The sequence below is a fragment of the Heterodontus francisci genome, chromosome 8 (genome assembly GCF_036365525.1).
Source record: "Heterodontus francisci isolate sHetFra1 chromosome 8, sHetFra1.hap1, whole genome shotgun sequence".
Lineage (NCBI taxonomy): Eukaryota > Metazoa > Chordata > Chondrichthyes > Heterodontiformes > Heterodontidae > Heterodontus > Heterodontus francisci.
The window spans coordinates 85,763,953-85,784,398 of NC_090378.1; the positions used below are offsets into that span (position 1 = coordinate 85,763,953).

The 20,446-nt window shown below is 41.0% G+C and overlaps 1 protein-coding gene across 2 annotated transcripts in view; it reads left to right on the top strand.

The window, feature by feature from the left end:
- Positions 1 to 20,446, top strand: part of kif14 (kinesin family member 14) — a 141,617-nt gene that overhangs the window by 32,916 nt on the left and 88,255 nt on the right. For both annotated transcript variants that reach the window (XM_068037605.1, XM_068037606.1), the window contains exons 3-13: positions 1 to 120; positions 1,013 to 1,097; positions 5,771 to 5,869; positions 6,858 to 6,910; positions 7,705 to 7,735; positions 7,884 to 7,991; positions 8,341 to 8,457; positions 11,130 to 11,248; positions 17,379 to 17,551; positions 18,601 to 18,748; positions 20,239 to 20,302. The exon at positions 1 to 120 is cut by the window's left edge and continues 135 nt beyond it. In XM_068037605.1, coding sequence (XP_067893706.1) covers positions 1 to 120; positions 1,013 to 1,097; positions 5,771 to 5,869; positions 6,858 to 6,910; positions 7,705 to 7,735; positions 7,884 to 7,991; positions 8,341 to 8,457; positions 11,130 to 11,248; positions 17,379 to 17,551; positions 18,601 to 18,748; positions 20,239 to 20,302 — 1,117 coding nt within the window. The remainder of the gene's footprint in view (positions 121 to 1,012; positions 1,098 to 5,770; positions 5,870 to 6,857; positions 6,911 to 7,704; positions 7,736 to 7,883; positions 7,992 to 8,340; positions 8,458 to 11,129; positions 11,249 to 17,378; positions 17,552 to 18,600; positions 18,749 to 20,238; positions 20,303 to 20,446) is intronic.

The following is a 20,446-nucleotide window of genomic DNA, read 5'->3' on the forward strand; positions in this document are numbered from 1 at the left end:
ATTTTCAAGCCAGGAAACTATATATAAGAAAATAGGATTCCCTCTGCTAGAAAAAGCTTTTGAGGGATATAACACATGTCTGTTTGCATATGGGCAGACTGGCTCTGGAAAGTCATATACGTAAGTTTGGTTAGAAATTTATAATGAGTGTTTGTTTTAATGATGCGTTAAAGGGTTGCATAAAATATCTCTGTTATATATCTGCATATCATTCCACTATGAATTTTTACTAACCTAGTCACTGGTAAGATCAAGGTTTTGGTTTAGTGAAAGGAGTGTTCCAAAATCCAACTTCAGTTTCTGAGAATAATTCAACAAAATTTATTTGTGTAGATGAACATCTCGTCAAGGCTATTGTGACCCATGAACCATTCCAGTTTCAAGTGCTGTTTTAAATCTGTCCTTTGCTTTTGCTATGATGCTTGTTTACAGTATCAAATGCACCACATTCATGCATATTTTCCTTTCTACAGCCTATTTTCTTAATTTGAAGTTTTTATTCAAATTACCTAATTAGAAACTTTTGAGCACCACATTCCCACATTGCAATATTTATATTGCTTAATGCAAATTATTAAATAACTTGCTTTTTTAGTGCAAAAAATTACTTCAGATTATCAGGAGTAATAGCAATGCGAAGGTAGTTGTGCAAAGACTACAATACCAAGAATCCAGAGCACTCCCCACCAACCCTTCACCCATCCCCGCCTCCCATGACCAAGAAAGCTCATAGGCATCTTGTTTAGTGTAACACACAGAAACTGAAGTAAAAATCAAGTGAACAATGATTGCTGTTGAGCTATCCTAATCTTTACTTAAATCCAAAGCTGAACTGATTCAAAGTGTGCCCTGAAATGATTTAATGAGAAATACAACATATTCAAATTAGAATATTTTCTTACCACTTGACTTGTGCAACTAACTATTAAATGGTTATTTTGAATTTATTCAATATAATTTATTTCATATGTTTGGTTCATGATGCTGAAATATATTTTTTGTTATTTAAAAGGATGATGGGCTTCAGTGACAAGGGGATCATACCAAGGTTCTGTGAACAGATGTTTACCAAAGCAGCAAATTCTGAAATGCACCAGGTAGTATTTTTCAAGGCAAATTTTATACTTCTTAGTAGTGATCCAGTCTCATTGAATTTTAAAATGATTTTTTAAGTATGCAGTATAGATTTGCAGAAAATTTTTTCTTTCAAAATCAAAAAAGCCTGGAACTGAGATTAAAGGCACTATTTTGACGCAGAGCAGGATTCGGCTAGGCGGGGGCCGAGGCAAGAGTGCAGCCCCAGCAATTTTAACACTCGAGCCTTATCTGCATACCAAGGACAGTTCCCGCCCTAAACCTGTGGGAAATGGCAGAGGAATGACAGGCAGCAGAAGGATTGGTTCCTGGTGCTCAGTTAAGTCTCAAGGGATGGGGATTTTACGAGAAACGTGATCGGGAAAGTGGGGGCAGGGGGAACCTAAACTTTCCTTCTGAGTCTCTCTTGGCCCTGGCTCCACCTCCTTGCTGTCTTTCGCTGGTGAATGTCCCAATTGTTTCCCCTGCTCAGTGCATTGATTAAAATGGAAATTGTTAGGACCTCAGTGAGATCGTTAACATGAAAAATACGAGTATGTACCCTCAGACCACTTTCGATAATTACACGACAAGATTTCATATTTTAAGACTTTTATAACATAACTAAACTAATAGTAATCCTCAATTAACTGAATAGCACTTTGCAAGAACACAAGAAATAGGAGCAGAAGTAGACCATTTGGCCCATCAAGCCTGCTCCACCATTCAATAAGATCATGGCTGATCTTGGGCTTCAATTCCACTTTCCTGGCTGGTCCCCATAATCCCTTGGTTCCCTGCGAGACCAGAAATCTGTCTATCCCAGCCTTAAATGTACTCAATGATGGTGCATTCACAACCCTCTGGGGTGCAGAATTCCAAAGATTCACAACCCTTTGAGTGTAGCAATTTCTCCTCATCTCAGTCCTGAATGATTTGGCTCCTTACCCTCAGACTGTGCCTCCGTGTTCTAGATTCCCTGCCCAGTGGAAACAATCTCTCAGCTTCTACTCTATCAAGCCCTTTCAGAATCTTGTATGTCTCAATGAGATCGTTTCTCATTCTTCTAAACTCTAGAGAATATAGGCCCAATTTACTGAGCCTCTTGTCATAGGACAACCTCATCATCCCAGGGACCAATCTAGTAAATCTTCGCTGCACCGTCTCAAGCGCAAGTATATCCTTTCTTAAATGTGGAGACCAAAACCACAGTATTCCAGGTGTGGTCTCACCAAAGCCCTGTACAGTTTTAGTAAGACTTCTTTATTCCTGTACTCCAATTCCCTTGCAATAAAGGCCAACAAGGAGCTCATACCCTAAGTTAGAAGGTGTTTCCTTGTTATCCTGCTTGCCTTACCTCTCCGCAAGCTTCGACTTTCAAAACAGGTTCAAGTCCTCGTTGCTTTTTATCGTAACAGCCTTCTGACAGCAGGTGTCTCCTCGCTCTCTCTGTCTTTCTGGAGGCTGCAGCCGCTGGTTTCTTCTCTTACAGCCTGATGTGAGACTGTAACCGCTGAGTTCCCTTCTAGTATGCCTTGAGGCCGCAACTGCTGGTTTCTTCTATTACAGCCTATTTTCCTCCAAGTCTGTTAAATTTATCTGGACTCAGAAGTCAGTAGCTTATTGTTTTGTTCCAAAAATGCAAAGTCTAGAAGTCTGGTTTCACAAAACCGCTTGTTACATTGTTCCATTGTTCCCAGGTGCTAACAGATCTTTGGTACATTTACATCTTCCGAATTACTGACTCCTTGTTTTACAACCTAAAAGTCTGGGAGGGCAAAACCCATTGTTCTTCAGGAGTTAGCCCTGCAGGCTCTGTTTCTCAGAAGCAGCTCTTTGATTTGTGTTCTCTGTTGTCCTGGTAACTGTTCACAGAGTGGAGGTGAGGTCACCTGACTTTCCAGACTCCATCTTGAACTTTTAAAAATCACAATTTTTAAAACACAATCATGTTATACGGTCCAGTGTTTATAACCATGTCCAGCTCCAATTACATTAACAGAGCCCAATCTGCATATTTAAAGAAGGACTCTGCTGGTTTCAAGTGGGTGTCCTTACCATCTTCCCAGAAAAGAAGGTTAAGATTCCCAACTAAAACAAAACTGGAAAAAAATGGTAATAGGCAGCATATGTGGAGAGCAAGAGACAGTTAACATCGCAGGTTGGTGACCTTGCGTCGGAACTGGGAAAAGTTAGAGATGTTGCAGGTTTTAAGCAAGACAGAGGCAAGGAAAGGATGCGGGTGTGGGAGAACAAAAAGGAAGGCCTAGGATAGGATGGAAGGCAGAAGAGATTAAATGACAAAAGGGATGATGGTGCAAGTAGAGACGGTAATGGGACAAGTAAAGAAACAGAAGATGTTTCATGGAGGTGTAAATGCGAATCTCAGAATCATCAACAGTTACTGTCTGGAAAAATGGAGACAGAGGCTATGATCTGAAATTATTGAACTCCATGTTGAGACCAGAAGGCTGTAAAGAGCCTAATTGAAAAATGGTGCTATTTTTCGAGCTTTATTTGAACCGTATAGGAGGCAGAGGACAGAGATCAGAGTGGCAGTGGGGTGGAGAGTTAAAATGACAGGCAACCAGAAGCTCTGCTTCACACTAGCGAACTGTAAGGAGGTGTTCTGCAAAATGGTCACCCAGTCTGTGTCCTCCAATGTAGAGGTGACAGCATTGTGAACAGCGAATACAGTATATAAATTGAAAGAAGTACAAACAAAACGCTATTTCATCTGGAAGGAGCGTTTGGTGCCCTGGACGCTGGGACAGGAGAAGTTAAAAAGGCAGGTGTTGCATCTCTTGCACTTGTATGGGAAGGGGAGGGGGTGATGGGGATGATAGAGGAGTGGACCAGACCAAATAGACAATGGTGTTGCTATGGGAACTCGTTTGCGTCCTAGCTATGCCTGGCTTTCCGTGGGATATGTAGTACACTGTTTGTTCCAGTTCTGCTCAGATGCCCTTCCTTACCTCTTTCGAGTGCATTGACTGCATCAGTGCTGCTTTCTGCTCTTTCCCTGAATTGGTAAAATTTCATCAGCTTTGTTTTCAATTTGCACCCTCCCTCACTTTCAGATGGCCCATCTCTGACTCTTCCCATCCCTTCCTTGACATCTCTGTCTTCATTTCTGGGGATAAGCTATTGACCAGTATCCATTTTTAGCCCACCGACTCCCACAGCTACCTGACTACACTTCCTCCCACCCTGCTTTCTGGAAGGACTCTGTTCCATTCTCTTGGTTTCTCCATCTTCGTCACATTTGAGGCCACCTTCCGTACCCATGCTTCTGACATGTCTTGCTTTATCCTCAGATGAGCATTCCTCTCCACCACGTTTCACAGGGCCCTCGACTGTGTTCATTCCATTTCGCACACTTTTACTCTCACCTCTTCTCCTACCTCCTGCGATAGGGTTTCCCATGTCCTCACCTTCCACCCCATCAGCCTCACATTCAACTGGTCATTCTCTGCCATTTCTGCCACCTCCAGTGTGATGTCACTACCAAACATATCTTCCTCTTTCTACACTCCAAGGGTACAGTTTTGTCTGCAGTACCCTGGTTCACTTCTCTTCCCCCTCTCCTTCCCATGGCACTTTCATGTGTAAGCACGGCTGATGTAATATCCTGCCTTTTTATTTTCTCCCTTCCCACAATCCAGGCCCCCAATCACACTTTCCAGGTCAGACAGCCTTTTACTTGTACTACTTTCAATTTAGTATACTGTATTCGCTGCTCATGATATGGTCTCCTTTACATTGGGGAGACTAAATGCAGTTTACGTGGTCATTTTGCGGAACACCTCTGTTCAATCTACAGGTGTGACGCTGAGCTTATAGTCATCTGTTATTTTAATTCTCTACCCCACTTCCACTCTGACCTCTGTGCTCTGCCTCCTACACTATTCTAATGAAGCTCGAGATCCAGCACCTCACCTTTGATTAGGCACTTTACAACCTTCCGGACTCAACACTGAGTTTAACAATTTCGGAACATAACCTCTGCCCCCAGTTTTTGGATGGCAGCTGTTGGTGATGATTCTGCTATTCCCATTTACACTTTCTGTAGACCCATCTTTTTGTTTCTTTGCTCATCCCATTATCATCTCCTTTATCTTGTGCCATCATCCCTTTTGTCATTTAATCGCTCCTGCCTTCCACCCTATCATAGACCCCCTCCTTTTGTTCTTCTGCCTCTGTACTTGCTTAAAATCTGTTAATTCTCTACCTTTTCCAGTTCTGATGAACGGCCACTGACCTGAGATGTTAACTGTTTCTCTGTCCACAGATGCTGCCTGATCTGAGTATTTTCAGCACTATTTGTTTTTATTTCAGATTTCTAGCACCTGCAGTATTTTGCTTTTGTGTTAAAATTCCAGACTCAGGGAAAGGAGCATGTTTATAGTGAGTGGGTATGTCTCTTGGCATATTTCAACCAACCTGGCAGAAGGGGTTCAAATTCCCCTTACGATATTTGCAGACAGTGAAGTTAAAATTTTACAGCTGGAAATATTCTGATCAGTTTTCTCAGTTTCATAGTTGACCAGAACAAGTTTAATCATCGATGATCTATTTTGTAGAACAATAGCCTATTAGGAAATAAATTTGTCCTTAATGGGAAAAATCTTTCCGTTTCATGGTTTACAAGTAAAATCTAATCTTGATAACATATATTTCTTTTGATTTTTCAAAGGTTACTTACCATGTTGAAATGAGCTATTTTGAAGTTTACAATGAGAAAATTCATGATTTGTTGGTCGGAGGAAATGGAAAGATGCAAATAAAGCAGCCTGTAAGTCTGAAGGAAAATGTTCACAACCAAAGTTTATTTTGTGTTGTTGAATTTAATTTCTCCTCAAGTGTTAAAAATTTGATTTGGATGACGAGTTGGGGATGCTATCACTAATCCAACGGCTCACTCTTCCTCTCCCAGTGCTATTTTGAATTTAGTTCTCCATGATTTGCATTATTCCTTGCCTGAGTGGGAAGGCAGGTGATATGCTGGTGCCAGTCTTGATCCTTCACCAAGGAGGATGAGAGAGATTTTACCTGCTAACACACCTTTTCCTTTTCTTTCTTCTCCTTATCTTTCACCTGGAAGGAGTGTTTGGTGTCCTGGATGATGGGGAAGGGAGGATGTAAAAAGGCAGGTGTTGCACCTCTTGCACTTGTATGTATTAGGATGCTCCTAATCTTGCTAACTGTGGCATGTCAGATGTTGGAAGCTTGTAGTATGTGAATCCTGGGCATGAGTCCTTGTTTTATTACTGTGGCATTGTGAATTAGGTTTCCGTGCTGCAAATTTTATGAAAGCCTCTTTCTTAATGACAATCCTATTCCTAAACTGGATACTGTTTATCATTAATGAGAGATGGAAAATTGCTTTGGTCTTTGATTGTGCTCATACCAATTGTGCCAGTGAGCCAACATGAAATGTTGCTCATTTGCATTTTCCTTCTACATCAATCCAAGGAAACTGAAACCAGTTATCATGCTTACTCTACAACCCTGCCTGAGACTAGTTATCACAGTCCAGTTTAAGGTTGAAATCCTCTTGGCTTGTGTGGCTCTGTTGCACCAAGCAGCTTTTGCTGCGCTACGGAAGAGTCTCCTCCTCCTAAAATGTCAAACTTAGAATCTAATAACTGTTTTCTGCCCAGAATTTGACTGCAGTTTTGAACAGTGGTGCTGGTTTTGATATTTTAGTGTTGCATATATTATGCGTTCTATTGCAATATGTATTTTGATGTTTTAATTAAACACTATTCTGTTACTTATAGCTCCGTGTGAGAGAACATCCAGTCTTTGGACCCTATGTGGCTGATCTTTCTTTGTAAGTTGTGGTCAATGAGTTTATACTAAAGGGTAATGTACATTCCATGAAAAAGTATTTTGTGCAGAACAGTAAAGGTGTCATTTATGAAAGGATAATTTATTATTCTTCAACCACCTAGAAAAATAAGGATTTCTGTTATCCTAAGTGTAAAGTGAGAAATAATTTGGGATGTTTTTCTTTTAAGAGTTTTGTATTATGTACTGGCATCTTGCTCAGATGTCTTTCTTTCCACCTTCTCCATTCTAGTATACTTAAGTTTTTTGGGGTTATGATTTTAGCTGTTTCTTTTATTGCCAGTAGCAGATTCATATTGCCCACGTTTGAAAAGTTAATGCTTCTTTGTTCATAAGTCATTTATAATTTTTCATTCAATTCAATATCTTTGTAAAAGTGAATGCTTTCCTCATTTTTGGATAAACATTCCACATTTCCAGGTAGTCTTCATTTTCTTCAAAGAAGAAAGCTGAGTGAGAAACTTGAATTTTGCATTTCTGTGCTTGACAATATTTGGAACTGAATGGACAGGGTTATTGGGCTTGTGATCTTTAATTCTGAGGCATCAGTGTCACCAAGCAGCTCTGGTATGGAAATTCCGATTTACATATGGGAAACCAAACTGGAGATTTAAAATAATGCAAAATTAAATATTCATTGATCCAAACACTGTCAACGATGCAAAATTTTAAATCACTCTTTTCATTGCCTAGAAGAGATTCCAAAGCTTGGACTAAATCTCCTACCATACACATGTTCCACTTTTTCTCAATTATATACTTTTTTTTATTTCTCAGGAATGTTGTCACCTCTTATGCAGATATTCAGGTGAGCACTATATCTGTTATTTAAAATCTAAAGAAAATGACTCTCCTTTGTAATGCATAAATGTTTGTCTTTACACAGTTTGTGTTTTATTTTACAGAAAACTATCACTATTGTAGATACTCATTAAAAAAAATTATTTCCCCAATAGGGCTGGCTAGAACTAGGGAACAAGCAAAGGGCTACTGCAGCCACAGGCATGAATGAAAAGAGTTCCAGGTCTCACTCAGTCTTCACACTCGTCATGACACAGACCAAGGTGCAATATTACTGTAATAAACTTGAATTTATTTTGTATGTTTTTTAACAATTACGTTTGTTCGTGGGAATTGCATTTGTGTATGACACGGCTGCCTGTTCCAATACTGTAGATTGACAAGCATTCCTTAACATGAAAAAATACTAAATTCATAGCTGGCATTCTGGAAATGAAGTGCAAGTGCAATCTGGGCAACTTTATTAAAATGAGTAATAAAAGGTAGCAGTCTGAACTTTTGTGTAAATGTGATTGACCAGTGAACATAAATAATTTTGCCATGGTTGTTAATAGTGTAAATGTTTTGCTCAACCTATTAATGGACTTTTCAAGTTCTTTGTTCAATATCTAGACAGAATTTGTGGAAGAGGAGGAACATGAACACTCTTTGACGAGCAGAGTAAATCTAGTGGATCTTGCAGGAAGTGAACGTTGTTTTACAGCTCAGACCAGCGGCGATAGACAAAAAGTATGCACTTTAAGACTAATCATCTGTAAATGTAGTAAGAGTCTGGATTTGGACAAAAACAATTCCCCAACAACGCCCTAAACAAAACATTCTATTCTGTAATTACTGTTCTTCCTTTTGGGAAGCCACCCTTTTTAATAAAGTTTACAAATTCTATTAATATTTGGCCTAGAACTTTTTAAGAGTTACATAGAAATGACCATAGATATACTGGTCACTTAGCCCAACCAATCCCTGTTGGAGTTTATTACATGAGCAGTAGCCCTATTGCAGCTTTGTTTCCATATCTTTTATTCATCTTTGAGCCATCTGCCTAACTTATTCTTAAATTTTGACATGTTTTCTGCAACTCATAGTATATTCCACTTGCCTGGATGAGTGTGGCACCGGCAACACTCTGGAAGCTTGACACTATCCAGGATAAAGCAGCCCACTTGATCGGCACCCCATTCACTCCCTCCACCACCGATGCACAGTGGCAGCAGTGTGTACCATCTACAAGATGCAGTGCAGCAATTCATTATGTGTCCTTCGACAGCACCTTCCAAATCCGCGACATCTTCCACCTAGAAGAACAAGGACAACAGCCACCATCTGCAAGTTCACCTCCAAGTCACACACCATCCTGACTTGAACTATATCACAGTTCCTACACTGTTGCTGGATCAAAATCCTGGAATTCCCTCCCTAACAGCACTGTAGGTATACCTGCACCAGATGGACTACGGCGGTTCAGGAAGGCAGCTCACCACCACCTTCTCGGGCAATTAGGGATGGGCAACAAATGCTGGCCTTGCCAGCAATGTCCACATCCTATGAAAGAAAAAAAAAAGCCATACAGTCCTGTGTATAGAAGAGCAATTTCTCTTTCTCTTAAATCTCTTTCATTTAATCTTGTATTAATCATAGTGTGATTTTGAACATTATACACAAATATATTGCGAGCTGAAGATCACAGGCCTCATTCAATCCAAAGCAATGTCTGAATGCAACTTCACTACTTAGAACTGAAATTTGGGGGTATACAATCACAGTGAAGCAAAATGTATGTTTTGTTTGGTTGTTGTCAGTTCTGCACATTTGCTGGTTTCTTCTCTCTATCTGGATGTTTTTTGATTTATGTTTCTCAAAACTATCCATCATCTCCCAACCAAGAGTCACCTCCAAGTTCCCCTCCACGTCATACACCATCATGAATTGGGCATATGTTGCTGTTCTTTTAACGTGCTGTGTCAAAATCCTGGAACGTTCAACCGACCAGCACTGTGGAAGCACCTTTACCACACTGACTACAGCAGCTCAAGAAGGCAATCTGCCATCACCTTTTCAAGGGCAATTGGGGATGAGCAATAAATGCCAACTTTGCCAGTGATACCCGTATCCCAAGAATGAATTAAAAAAAAGTAGGTGCTCTATTTCCAGACCTATGCTAGATGCACTTTTGAGCTGGCTATCAGAAGTTGAGAGTGCAGCATCAATTTGATTCTCTGCATTGCTTCTGCTAAGTCACTCCAGTTGTCCTGGATAAAGTCAGAGGGTTACTCTGTGGCCAATTGTCCTGTCAATATGTGCCACATTACCTTTGTTTGTTGCTGAAAGTCTGTTGATAACATGTAATTGCATTGAATTATCATTTTCAAATGTTCACTGACTGTATTTTTCTGGTCAATGTTGAATATTTCTCTAAGTTTCTAGTAATTACTTTGCAATTTGTGTGAATCAGATATGGATAATGAGATGCATTGTTCTCCGCCCCCCCCCCCAAAAAAAACACGTTAAATTGTAGTTTTAGTGCAAAAAATATTAACATCTTTTTAAAAAAAAAAGGTTATCTAATCTCATGGGACTTGGATGATTCATCTGCCATTAGGCTTTCCCTGCCATGGTTCTTGCCATCATCTGAACCCTTCAATTACAGTGCAGCTGTATACTCACTTCAGGTGTCATTATTTTCACTGCACTAGAATCAACCTGACTCCCAGGCACAAGTCAGGAGTGTGATGGGATACTCTTCACTTGCCTGGATGGGTGCAGCTCCAACAACACTCAAGAAGCTTGACACCATCCAAGACAAAGCAGCCTGCTTGGTTGGCACCCCATCCACAAACATTCACTCCCTCCACCACCGACGCACAGTGGCAGCAATGTGTACCATCTACAAGATGCACTGCAGCAACGCACCAAGGCTCCTTAGACAGCACCTTCTAAACCCGCAACCTCTACCACCTATAAGGACAAGGGCAGCAAATACATAGGAACACCACCATCTGCAAATTCCCCTCCAAGTCACACACCATCCTGACTTGGAACTATATCGCTGTTCCTTCACTGTCACTGGGTCAAAATCCTGGAACTCCCTTCCCAACAGCACTGTGGGTGTACCTACCTCACATGGACTGCAGCGGTTCAAGAAGGCAGCTCACCACCACCTTCTCCAGGGCAATTATGGATGGGCAATAAATGCTGGCCTAGCCAGCGACTCCCAAATCCCATGAATGAATTTTTAAAAACCCATTTATTGCAAAAATTAAAAAAAAACTTTATTCTTCCCAAATGATCTTAGCCCAATTTGAACATTCTGAAGTTCTGTGGTTCTTTATATATGACCCCTGCATCGCTAGAGCACTGTCCTTTAACTTTAAAACACTGAAATTTTGTATTCTTTCTTACAGGAGGGTGTAAGCATAAATAAATCTCTCTTCACCTTGGGAAAAGTTATTTCTGCACTTTCAGAACATTCTCAGGCTAAGAAGAAAGTCTTTATCCCTTACAGGGAATCAGTGCTAACGTGGTGAGTTCTTAATTATAGTACAATGCTGAAAGTGAATGTTGAACAGTCAGTTCTAGTTTCAAGGCATGTTTTCTTTTGGTTACATGTGATTTTATACCATCAGTAAAGCTGACCTAAGTAAATTGCAAGCTGTATTTCAAATGGGGGAAAAGAAAATGCAGCATGTTTGTAGCAGGACTAATTAATTGAAAATTGTGGAGCCTAGGAGAGAGCGAGAGTTCATTGAGAGAGCAGTGGAAAACAGTAAGAGCCGAGTGAGGCCTAAAGAGCCCAGGAAAGAGAGCAAGAGTTCACTGAGAACTTGGTGGGAAACAGCGAGAGACTAGCAGGGCATAAAGAGCACAGGAGAGAGAGTGAGACTTCACTGCGAGAGTGATGGGAAATAGTGAGAGCTGAGTGGGGCATCAAGAGCCCAGGAGAGAGCGAGAGTTCACTGAGAGCGCGGCTGGAAACAGTGTAAGCCGAGTAGGGTATAAAGAACCCAGGAGAGAGAGCGAGAGTTCACTGCAAGAGTGGCAGGAAACAGCGAGAGCCGAGCAGGGCTAGTTGTTGCAGCAGCCGCTGCCGCCAGCCTGTAGGTTCAGAGCCCACGTTCGGGAAAAAAAAATGGAGGTGTGACATCACAGGGAAGCAGGTAGGTGATTGACTGGTGAGTATTTTCTATTTATCTTACCTAAACTAGGGAATAAACTGGTGACTCCATCTTTTTTTAAAGTATGGTATATTACTACTAGTAAGGTGAATTAAGTATAAATAGGATTTATCACTACTAAGGTTTATTAGCATTTGTAAGGTTTATTAATAGTAATAAGGTTTGTTAGTATTGGTAAAGGTTTATTAGCAATAGTAAGGTTTATTAGCAGTAATTAGCAGGTTATTAACTAACAGAGGAATGGCAGTGCTGCTCCAACCTATAGGGTGCACATCCTGTGCAATGTGGGAACTCCAGGACTCTTCTCGTGTCCTGGATAACCATATGTGCAGGAAGTTTTGTAATTTGCAGCAGCTTGAGCTCCAGGTTTCGGAACTTGAGCAACAGCTGGCATCACTATGGCGCATTCGTGAGGTTGAGAGCTTCGTGGATAGAATGTTTATAGATGTGGTCACCCCGCAGCTTAAGAGTTTGCAGGGAGAGAGGAAATGGGTGACTGCCAGACAGGCAGGTAGTGCAGGAGACCCCTGAGTGCGTCTTCCTCTCCAACCAGTATTCAGTTCTGATTACTGATGAAAGTGATGGCTCATTTAGGGAGTGCAGCCAGCGTTAAGGCTGTGGCACCACGGCTGGTTCTGCTGCACAGGGAGCACAAATAATACTGAAGAGCGATAGTGATAGGAGGTTTGGTTGTCGGAAGCAAACAGGCATTTCTGTGGCTGCAGACGTGAATCCAGGATGATGTGTTGTCTCCCTGGTGCCAGGGTCAAGGATGTCACTGAAGACCACCCAGAGGGGGGAGGGTGAACAGCCAGCAATCGTGGTCCACATTGGTACCAACGACATAGGTAGCAAGAGGGGTATGGTCCTGCAGAAAGAGTTTAGTGAGCTAGGTAAGAAATTAGCAAGCAGGACCTCATAAGTAGTAATCTCCAGCTTGCTTTTGGTACTGCATGCAATTGACTACAGAAATAGGATGGTACAGATGATTTGCATTGCTGGAAAGATGGTGCAGGAGGGGGAGGGCTTTAGATTCCTGGGACACCGAGACCAGTTCTGGAGAAGGTGGCACCTGTACAGGCCGGACGGGTTGCACCTGAACAGAGCTTTGACACATTTCCTTGCGTGGTGATTTGCTAGTGCTATTGGGGAGGGTTTAAACTAACTTGGTGTGGGAACCAGGAGGAAATATCAGAGGAATATGAAGGTGCACACAATACTGGGAGAGATAGATAGCACTAAAGTAGGGAATAATAAGTTATTAGGTGGGGTCAGATTAAGGGAGAAAGTAATAGTCCAAATTAGGGTTAATATGCATGTATAATGAATGCACGGAGTGTTGTTAATAAGATTGATGAGTTATAGGCGCAGATTGATGTTTGGAAATATTAGATTAGATTATGATTTAGATTAGAGATACAGCACTGAAACAGGCCCTTCGGCCCACCGAGTCTGTGCCGAACATCAACCACCCATTTATACTAATCCTACACTAATCCCATATTCCTACCAAACATCCCCACCTGTCCCTATATTTCCCTACCACCTACCTATACTAGTGACAATTTATAATGGCCAATTTACCTATCAACCTGCAAGTCTTTTGGCTTGTGGGAGGAAACCGGAGCACCCGGAGAAAACCCACGCAGACACAGGGAGAACTTGCAAACTCCACACAGGCAGTACCCGGAATCGAACCCGGGTCCCTGGAGCTGTGAGGCTGCGGTGCTAACCACTGCGCCACTGTGCCGCCCAGTTGTGGCTATAACAGAGACCTGGCTCAAAGAAGGGCAAGACTGGGTGTTAAATATTCTTCGATACAAGGTGTTCAGGAAAGATAGAAAAGAGGGAGGAGTGGCAGTATTGATTAAGGAGAGCATTGCAGTGCTGGAGAGAGAGAATATCAATGGGGTAAGAATGGATCTGGGCCAAATAAATTGGCAGTAAAGGTTGGAAGGCAAAACAGTAACTGAACAATGGGCTACCTTCAAAGAAGAGAGAGTTCGGAAACAGTCAAGGTATATTCCCTTGAAGGGGAAAGGTAGGGCAAATAAATCCAGAACTCCCTGGATGACAAAAGAGATAGAGATGAAGAATAAAATGTGTGCTTATGATAGATGTCAGGTAGATAATGCAACGGCAAAGCAAGTTGAATATAGAAGGTTCAGAGGGGAAGTGAAGAGGAAAATAAGAGAAACAAAGACAGAGTATGAAAAGAGACTGGCAGCTAATATAAAAGGAAATCCCAAAGTCTTCTATAGGCATATAAATAGTAAAAGTGTGGTAAAAGGTGGAATAGGGCCGATTAGGGACCAAAACGGGGATTTATGCATGGAGGCAGGAGGAATAGCTGAGGTATTAAATGAATACTTTGCATCTGTCTTTATTGAGGAAGAGGATGCTACCCAGACCGCAGTGAAAGAGGAGGTACTTAATGCACTAGAAAGATTTAAAATTGATGAGGAGGAGGTATTAGATAGGCTGTCTATACTTAAAGTTGATAAGGCACCAGGGCCGGGTGAAATGCACTCAAGGGTACTGAGGGACGTGAGAGTGGAAATTGCGGAGACACTGGCCATAATTTACCAGTTTTCCTTTGACTCGGGTGGTGCCAGAGGACTGGAGAATTGCAAATGTTACATCCTTGTTCAAAAAAGGATGTAAAGATAAGCCCAGCAACAACAGGCCAGTCAGTTTAACTTCGGTGGTGGGGAAACATCTAGAAACAATAATTCGGTACAAAATTAATAGTCACGTGGGCAAATGTGGGTTAGTTGTGGAAAGCCAGCATACATTCATTAAGGGAAAATCATGTTTAACTAACTTGCTGCAGTTTTTTGAGGAGGTAACAGAGAGGGTTGATGAAGGCAATGCTGTTGGTGTGCTATATAAGGAGCCACACAACAGACTTGTGAGCAAAATTGTAGCTCGTACAATAAAAGGGACAGTAGCAACATGGATACGAAATTGGCTGAGTGGCAGGAAACAGAGTTTTAGTTAATGGATGTTCTTTGGGCTGGAGGAAGGTTTGTAGTGGAGTTCCCCAGGGATCAGTGTTGGGACCCTTACTCTTCCTGATATATATTAATGACCTAGATCTTGGTGTATAGGACACAATTTTAAGATTTGTGGATGATGCAAAACCTGGAACTATTGTGAACTGTGAGGAGGATAGTGTAGAACTTCAAAAGGACATAACAAGTTGGTGGAACGGGCGGGCAAGTGGCAGATGAAGTTCAATGCGGAGAAAGTGAAGTGATTCATTTTGATAGGAAAAACATAGAGAGACAATATAACACAAACTCTTACACAACTCTAAAGGGGGTACAAAGGAAAAGGAACCTGGGGGTATATCTACATAAGTAATTGAAGGTGGCAGGACAGGTTGAGAGCACGGTTAATAAAGTATACAGTATCCTAGGCTTTATTAATAGGGGCATAGAGTGCAAGAGCAGGGAGGTTATGCTGAACTTGTATGAGACACTAGTTCGGCCTCAGCTGGAGTATTGCGTCCAATTCTGGGTGCCGCACTTGAGGAAAGATGTGAAGGCATTGGAGAGAGTGCAGAAAAGATTTGCATGAATGGTTCCGGGGATGAGGAAGACATATTGGAGAAGGGCGGCACTGTGGTTAGCACCGCAGCCTCACAGCTCCAGGGACCTGGGTTCGATTCTGGGTACTGCCTGTGCGAAGTTTGCAAGTTCTCCCTGTGACCGCGTGGGTTTTTGCCGGGTGCTCCGGTTTCCTCCCGCAGCCAAAGACCTGCAGGTGTTAGGTAAATTGGCTGTTGTAAATTGCCCCTAGTGTAGGTAGGTGGTAGGGAATATGGGATTACTGTAGGGTTAGTAGAATTGGGTGGTTTTTGGTCAGCACAGACTCGGTGGGCCGAAGGGCCCGTTTCAGTGCTGTATCTCTAAATAAATAAATAAGTTGGGATAAAAACAAGAAATGCTGGAAATACTCAGCAGGTCTGGCAGCATCTGTGGAGAGAGAAGTAGAGTTAACGTTTCAGGTCAGTGACTCTTCATCAGAACTGGCAGATATTAGAAATGTGAAAGGTTTTAAGCTAGTAAAGCAGGGGGTGGGGCAAGAGGTGTTGATAGGACAGAGGGTCACAGAAAATAACTGACCAGAAGGTCATGGAACAAAGGCAAACGGTATTTTAATGGTGTGCTGAAAGACAAAGTTTTAGTTCAGAGAGGGTGTGAATAGACTGTAAAGCACAAAGCACTCCAAGAGAGCCCGGGGCTCTCATGCTCACATCTCTGTCCTGGGATTGCTGCAGTGTTCCAGCAAACATCAATGCAAGCTCGATGATCAGCATTTCATTTACCGATTAGGCACACTACAGCCTGCCAGACTGAACATTTGAGCTCAATAATTTCAGAGCATGACGGGCACCCCCTTTTATGTTTGTTCTTTTTTTAATCTTTTTTATTTGGTTATTTTATTTTCGTCTTTAGTTTGTTTCTACTGTGCCTACCCACTGTTTCTGTTTTTTTTTTAATGTTTGTGCTTGGAGTGCTTTGTGCTTTACAGTCTATTCACACCCTCTCTGTACTAACACTTTGTCTTTCAGCACACCATTAACATACCATTTGCCTTTGTTCCATGACCTTCCGGTCAGTTATTTTCTGCTGCCAGACCTGCTGAGTATTTCCAGCATTTCTTGTTTTTTAGTTTAGTTTAGTTTAGAGATACAGCACTGAAACGGGCCCTTCGGCCCACCGACCCTGTGCCGACCATCAACCACCCACTCACACCAATCCTACACTAATTCCACATTCCCACCTGTCCCTATATTTCCCTACCACCTACCTATACTAGGGACAATTTATAATGTCCAATTAACCTATCAACCAGCAAGTCTTTGGCATGTGGGAGGAAACCAGAGCACCCGGAGGAAACCCACGCAGACACTATCTCAGATTTCCAGCTCTGCAGTATTTTGCTTTTATTGGAGAAGTTGGGACTGTTTTCCTTGGAGAAGAGAAGGCTGAGAGGAGATGGGAGGCATTCAAAATCATGAGGGGTCTGGACAGAGTGGACCACTTGTGACAGGATTGAGAATGAGAGGACGCAGATTTGAAGTGATTGGCAAAAGCGACATGAGGAAAAACTTTTTCACGCAGCGAGTGGTTAGGATCTCGAATGCACTGCCCGAGAGTATGGTAGAGGCAGGTTCAATCGAGGCATTGAAAAGGAAATTGGACTGTTAGCTGAAAAGGAAGAATGTGCAGGGTTACGGGGAGAAGACGGTGGAATGGCATTAGGTGAATTGCTCATTTGGAGAGCCAAATGGTGGCCTGCTGCGCTATAACATTTCTGAGATTCAATACTTCATGTTGGAAGTTTTTTTTAAACACTACATGTTTAATTCACGCTAGTATTTTCTATATGTATGTAGTTTGTTGCTACTGCTTAATTACATTTCAGAACACTGATTCTTTTCTTATGGCCATTTAAAATATGCTGTAGGTTATTGAAAGACAGCCTTGGTGGCAATTCAAAAACAGCAATGATAGCTACCATCAGCCCATCTGCTTCGAACGTGGAGGAGACTCTCAGTACGCTTAGATATGCCAAACAGGCTCGCCAGATTATCAATGTCGCAAAAGTGAATGAGGACTCGAGTGCAAAATTAATTAGAGGTTGGTTGACATTTTCCATACAAGTTAACTTGATTTGTCAAGAATTAATGTTTTAATTTTAAACTGAAACTGTTTCAAAATTCAGCTTCTCAAGGTTGGGTTATTTTCCTGGGAAAAAAAAAGTTGAAATTTAGTAATCATAAGGTTTTTCTCAATAATATGAAAGAGAATTGGGGGGATGTGGAGAAGTATAATGAATGCTACGTAATTCTTTTTAAAAAAAAAATCATATCAGTTTTGTTTATTTAAAATTACATTGGTTATTAGAGGTCAAATATATCATGATGTAAGTAAATCCTCTCTACTCCTTGGCATACTTTAGCATTTCACAATTTATACTATCTTGTGGTATAAATATGTAACAATGAAGTGTCTGTCTGTTGGAATTTTGTGCAATGGAAGAAGTAGCCATGCATTATGAATGAAACCACTTCCTTCCTAATCACAGAACAGTACAAGTGAAAATGTAGAAAATGGCACTAAGGTTGTTTGAGTCAGTAGTCATCTTTTATATAAGATTTATCAAAGTGCCATTTATTGGAACTTAACCAAAATAAATGTCTGAAAATTAAGCTGTAATAAGGATAAGAGGGCTTATATTTAATTTACATTAACTCTCGTAAAATGTTAATTATAAATTCATGTTCCAATTGTGATAACAGCATTTTACTTTGCAATAACTGAAATTAGGATTGAACCTGAAATATATTTGACATAAATAAGTTTCACCCTGTAATGACCAAGACACTTCTAAAGGCTTATAGTTCAGTGAGGCCTTTATTCATTATTACAGGAAATATCCAACTCTTCAACTGTCCAGCAAGTGGTGCTGTTCTTCTGTTGTCTCTGGTTTAAGCTGGACAAATGTAGAAAATAAAATTCACTATTTGATTGCAAGTGTTTTTAAGTGAAACTGTTTACTGAGGTATTCCAACCTGAACAGTGAAACCTCTGCTGTAATTGTTATGTTTACAGTAACTTGAGATTTTAACACCACTGAGTTTTGATAAATGTAATTCTAACTTTTTTCTTTGGAATTGCTGAATCAGATCTGAAATTAGAAATTGAAAAGTTGAAAGCTGCCCAGATGAGTAGCCAAGGAATTCAGTCTGAGAGGTGCAAAGCATCCCAAAAGGAAATACAAGCCCTGAAATTGAAGCTCAGTCAACAGGAGAGGGAAATGGCAGAGGCACAGAGGTAAGATAATAGATCTGATGCATGCCAGATCTAGAATATTAAGCCTGGAATGAAGAAAGTGAATTAGGCCCATCAAGTTCACCTTGTCAAAAGATCTTTTTAATAGATTGCGTTTAGTCTGTATGTGCACACATATCAAAGATCATTGGAAACCCCATCACCTATTTCGCTATCATCATCCTAACAAGTATCCGTTTCTTAATGGTCACTTGCTCAGTATCCTGGAATTTATGGGGAGGTGGTGGCGGCGTAGTGGTATTATCACTGGACTAGTAATCCAGAGACCCAGGCTAATGCCTTGGGGACATGCATTCAAATCCCACTATGGCAGCTGGAATTTAAATTCAACTAATCTGGAATTGAAAGCTGGTCTCCAGTAATGGTGCCATAAAACTATCACCAATTGTCATTTTAAAAAAAAAATCTGGTTCACTAATGTCCTTTAGGGAAGGAAATCTGCCATGCTTGCCTGGACGGCTTACATGTGACTCCAGAGTCAGCAATGTGGTTGCCTCTTAACAGTCTTCTGAAATGGCCTAGCAAGCCACTCATTTCAAGGACATTTAAGGATGCGCAACAAATGCTGGCCCGCCAGCGATGCCCAAATCCCATGAAAGAATTTTTTTTTAAAAAGCATATCTAACATCATTGTGGGAGCATCATCAACACAAGGACTGCAGCTGTTCAATGAAAAGGCCCATTACAATTGCCACAGGGCAAGTAGAGATGAGTAATAAATGTGTCCTTTCCAGAATCACCTACATTCTGAGAACTAAATAAAATAAAAAGCAAGTTCATTTCTGAGACTTGGAGCTCAAGGTTATGAGCAATTGTCTATTTGGCTGTACTCTAAACTATTTATATTACATATGCAGAACATACAAAATGTTTGAGTATTGTGCTAGTGTCCGCTTTTACTTTGTGTGAAAAATGCAGTGAAATGTATACTAAACAGTCATTAGGAACTGGATGGGTAAAGGCATTGTCCCTCCACCTGTAAAACCCAAAGTCAGCTCCAATTCTCTGGTTAAAATGAGGTTGGGCAGTTTCAATCCACATTTTACTGGCCAAGTAACAACATAAAACTCGCCTTGTGGCTCACAACACTTCCTCTCCTGCATTGAAAGAATGATATGTGGACTATGTAAAGTTGAGCAGTTGTCGTAAGATGCACAGCTGCTGTTCAGATTATGACGATAGTGATTACTGCACTCTTGTTGTCTCTAGCATGCAGAAGTAACTGATCCAGCTTTTCTCTTTTTTTTAAATATCCAATTTGTACGCTATTTTGCCGAACATGGTTATAGCTCTGACTGGCCCAGAGTGGAGGGGTGTGGCGGTGGCGGTCATCTGAGCTAAATGTATTAATTCTGGTGATTATTATGTGGAAATATTTTTTAAAAATACTGTTACATTGTTACTAACATTCTGTGACTGATGTACTAAAGTTCTTTGTTACAAATGGATGATATTTGTCATGGCATCTTTAGGAGATGGAGAGAAAGATTGGACCAAGCAGAAAAGAGAAAGCTTGAGGAAGCAAGGGAACTGCAGGTAATCAGTTTTTTTGTCATTTATTCTTTACTCCATGTTAATTTTATGGAATGATAGCTTCTTAGTTAACGTTCTCTCTGCACAAAATATTTAACTTTTGGTTAGTTAGTTGTGAAGTAGTTGACATGCATGGAAGTCCATTAC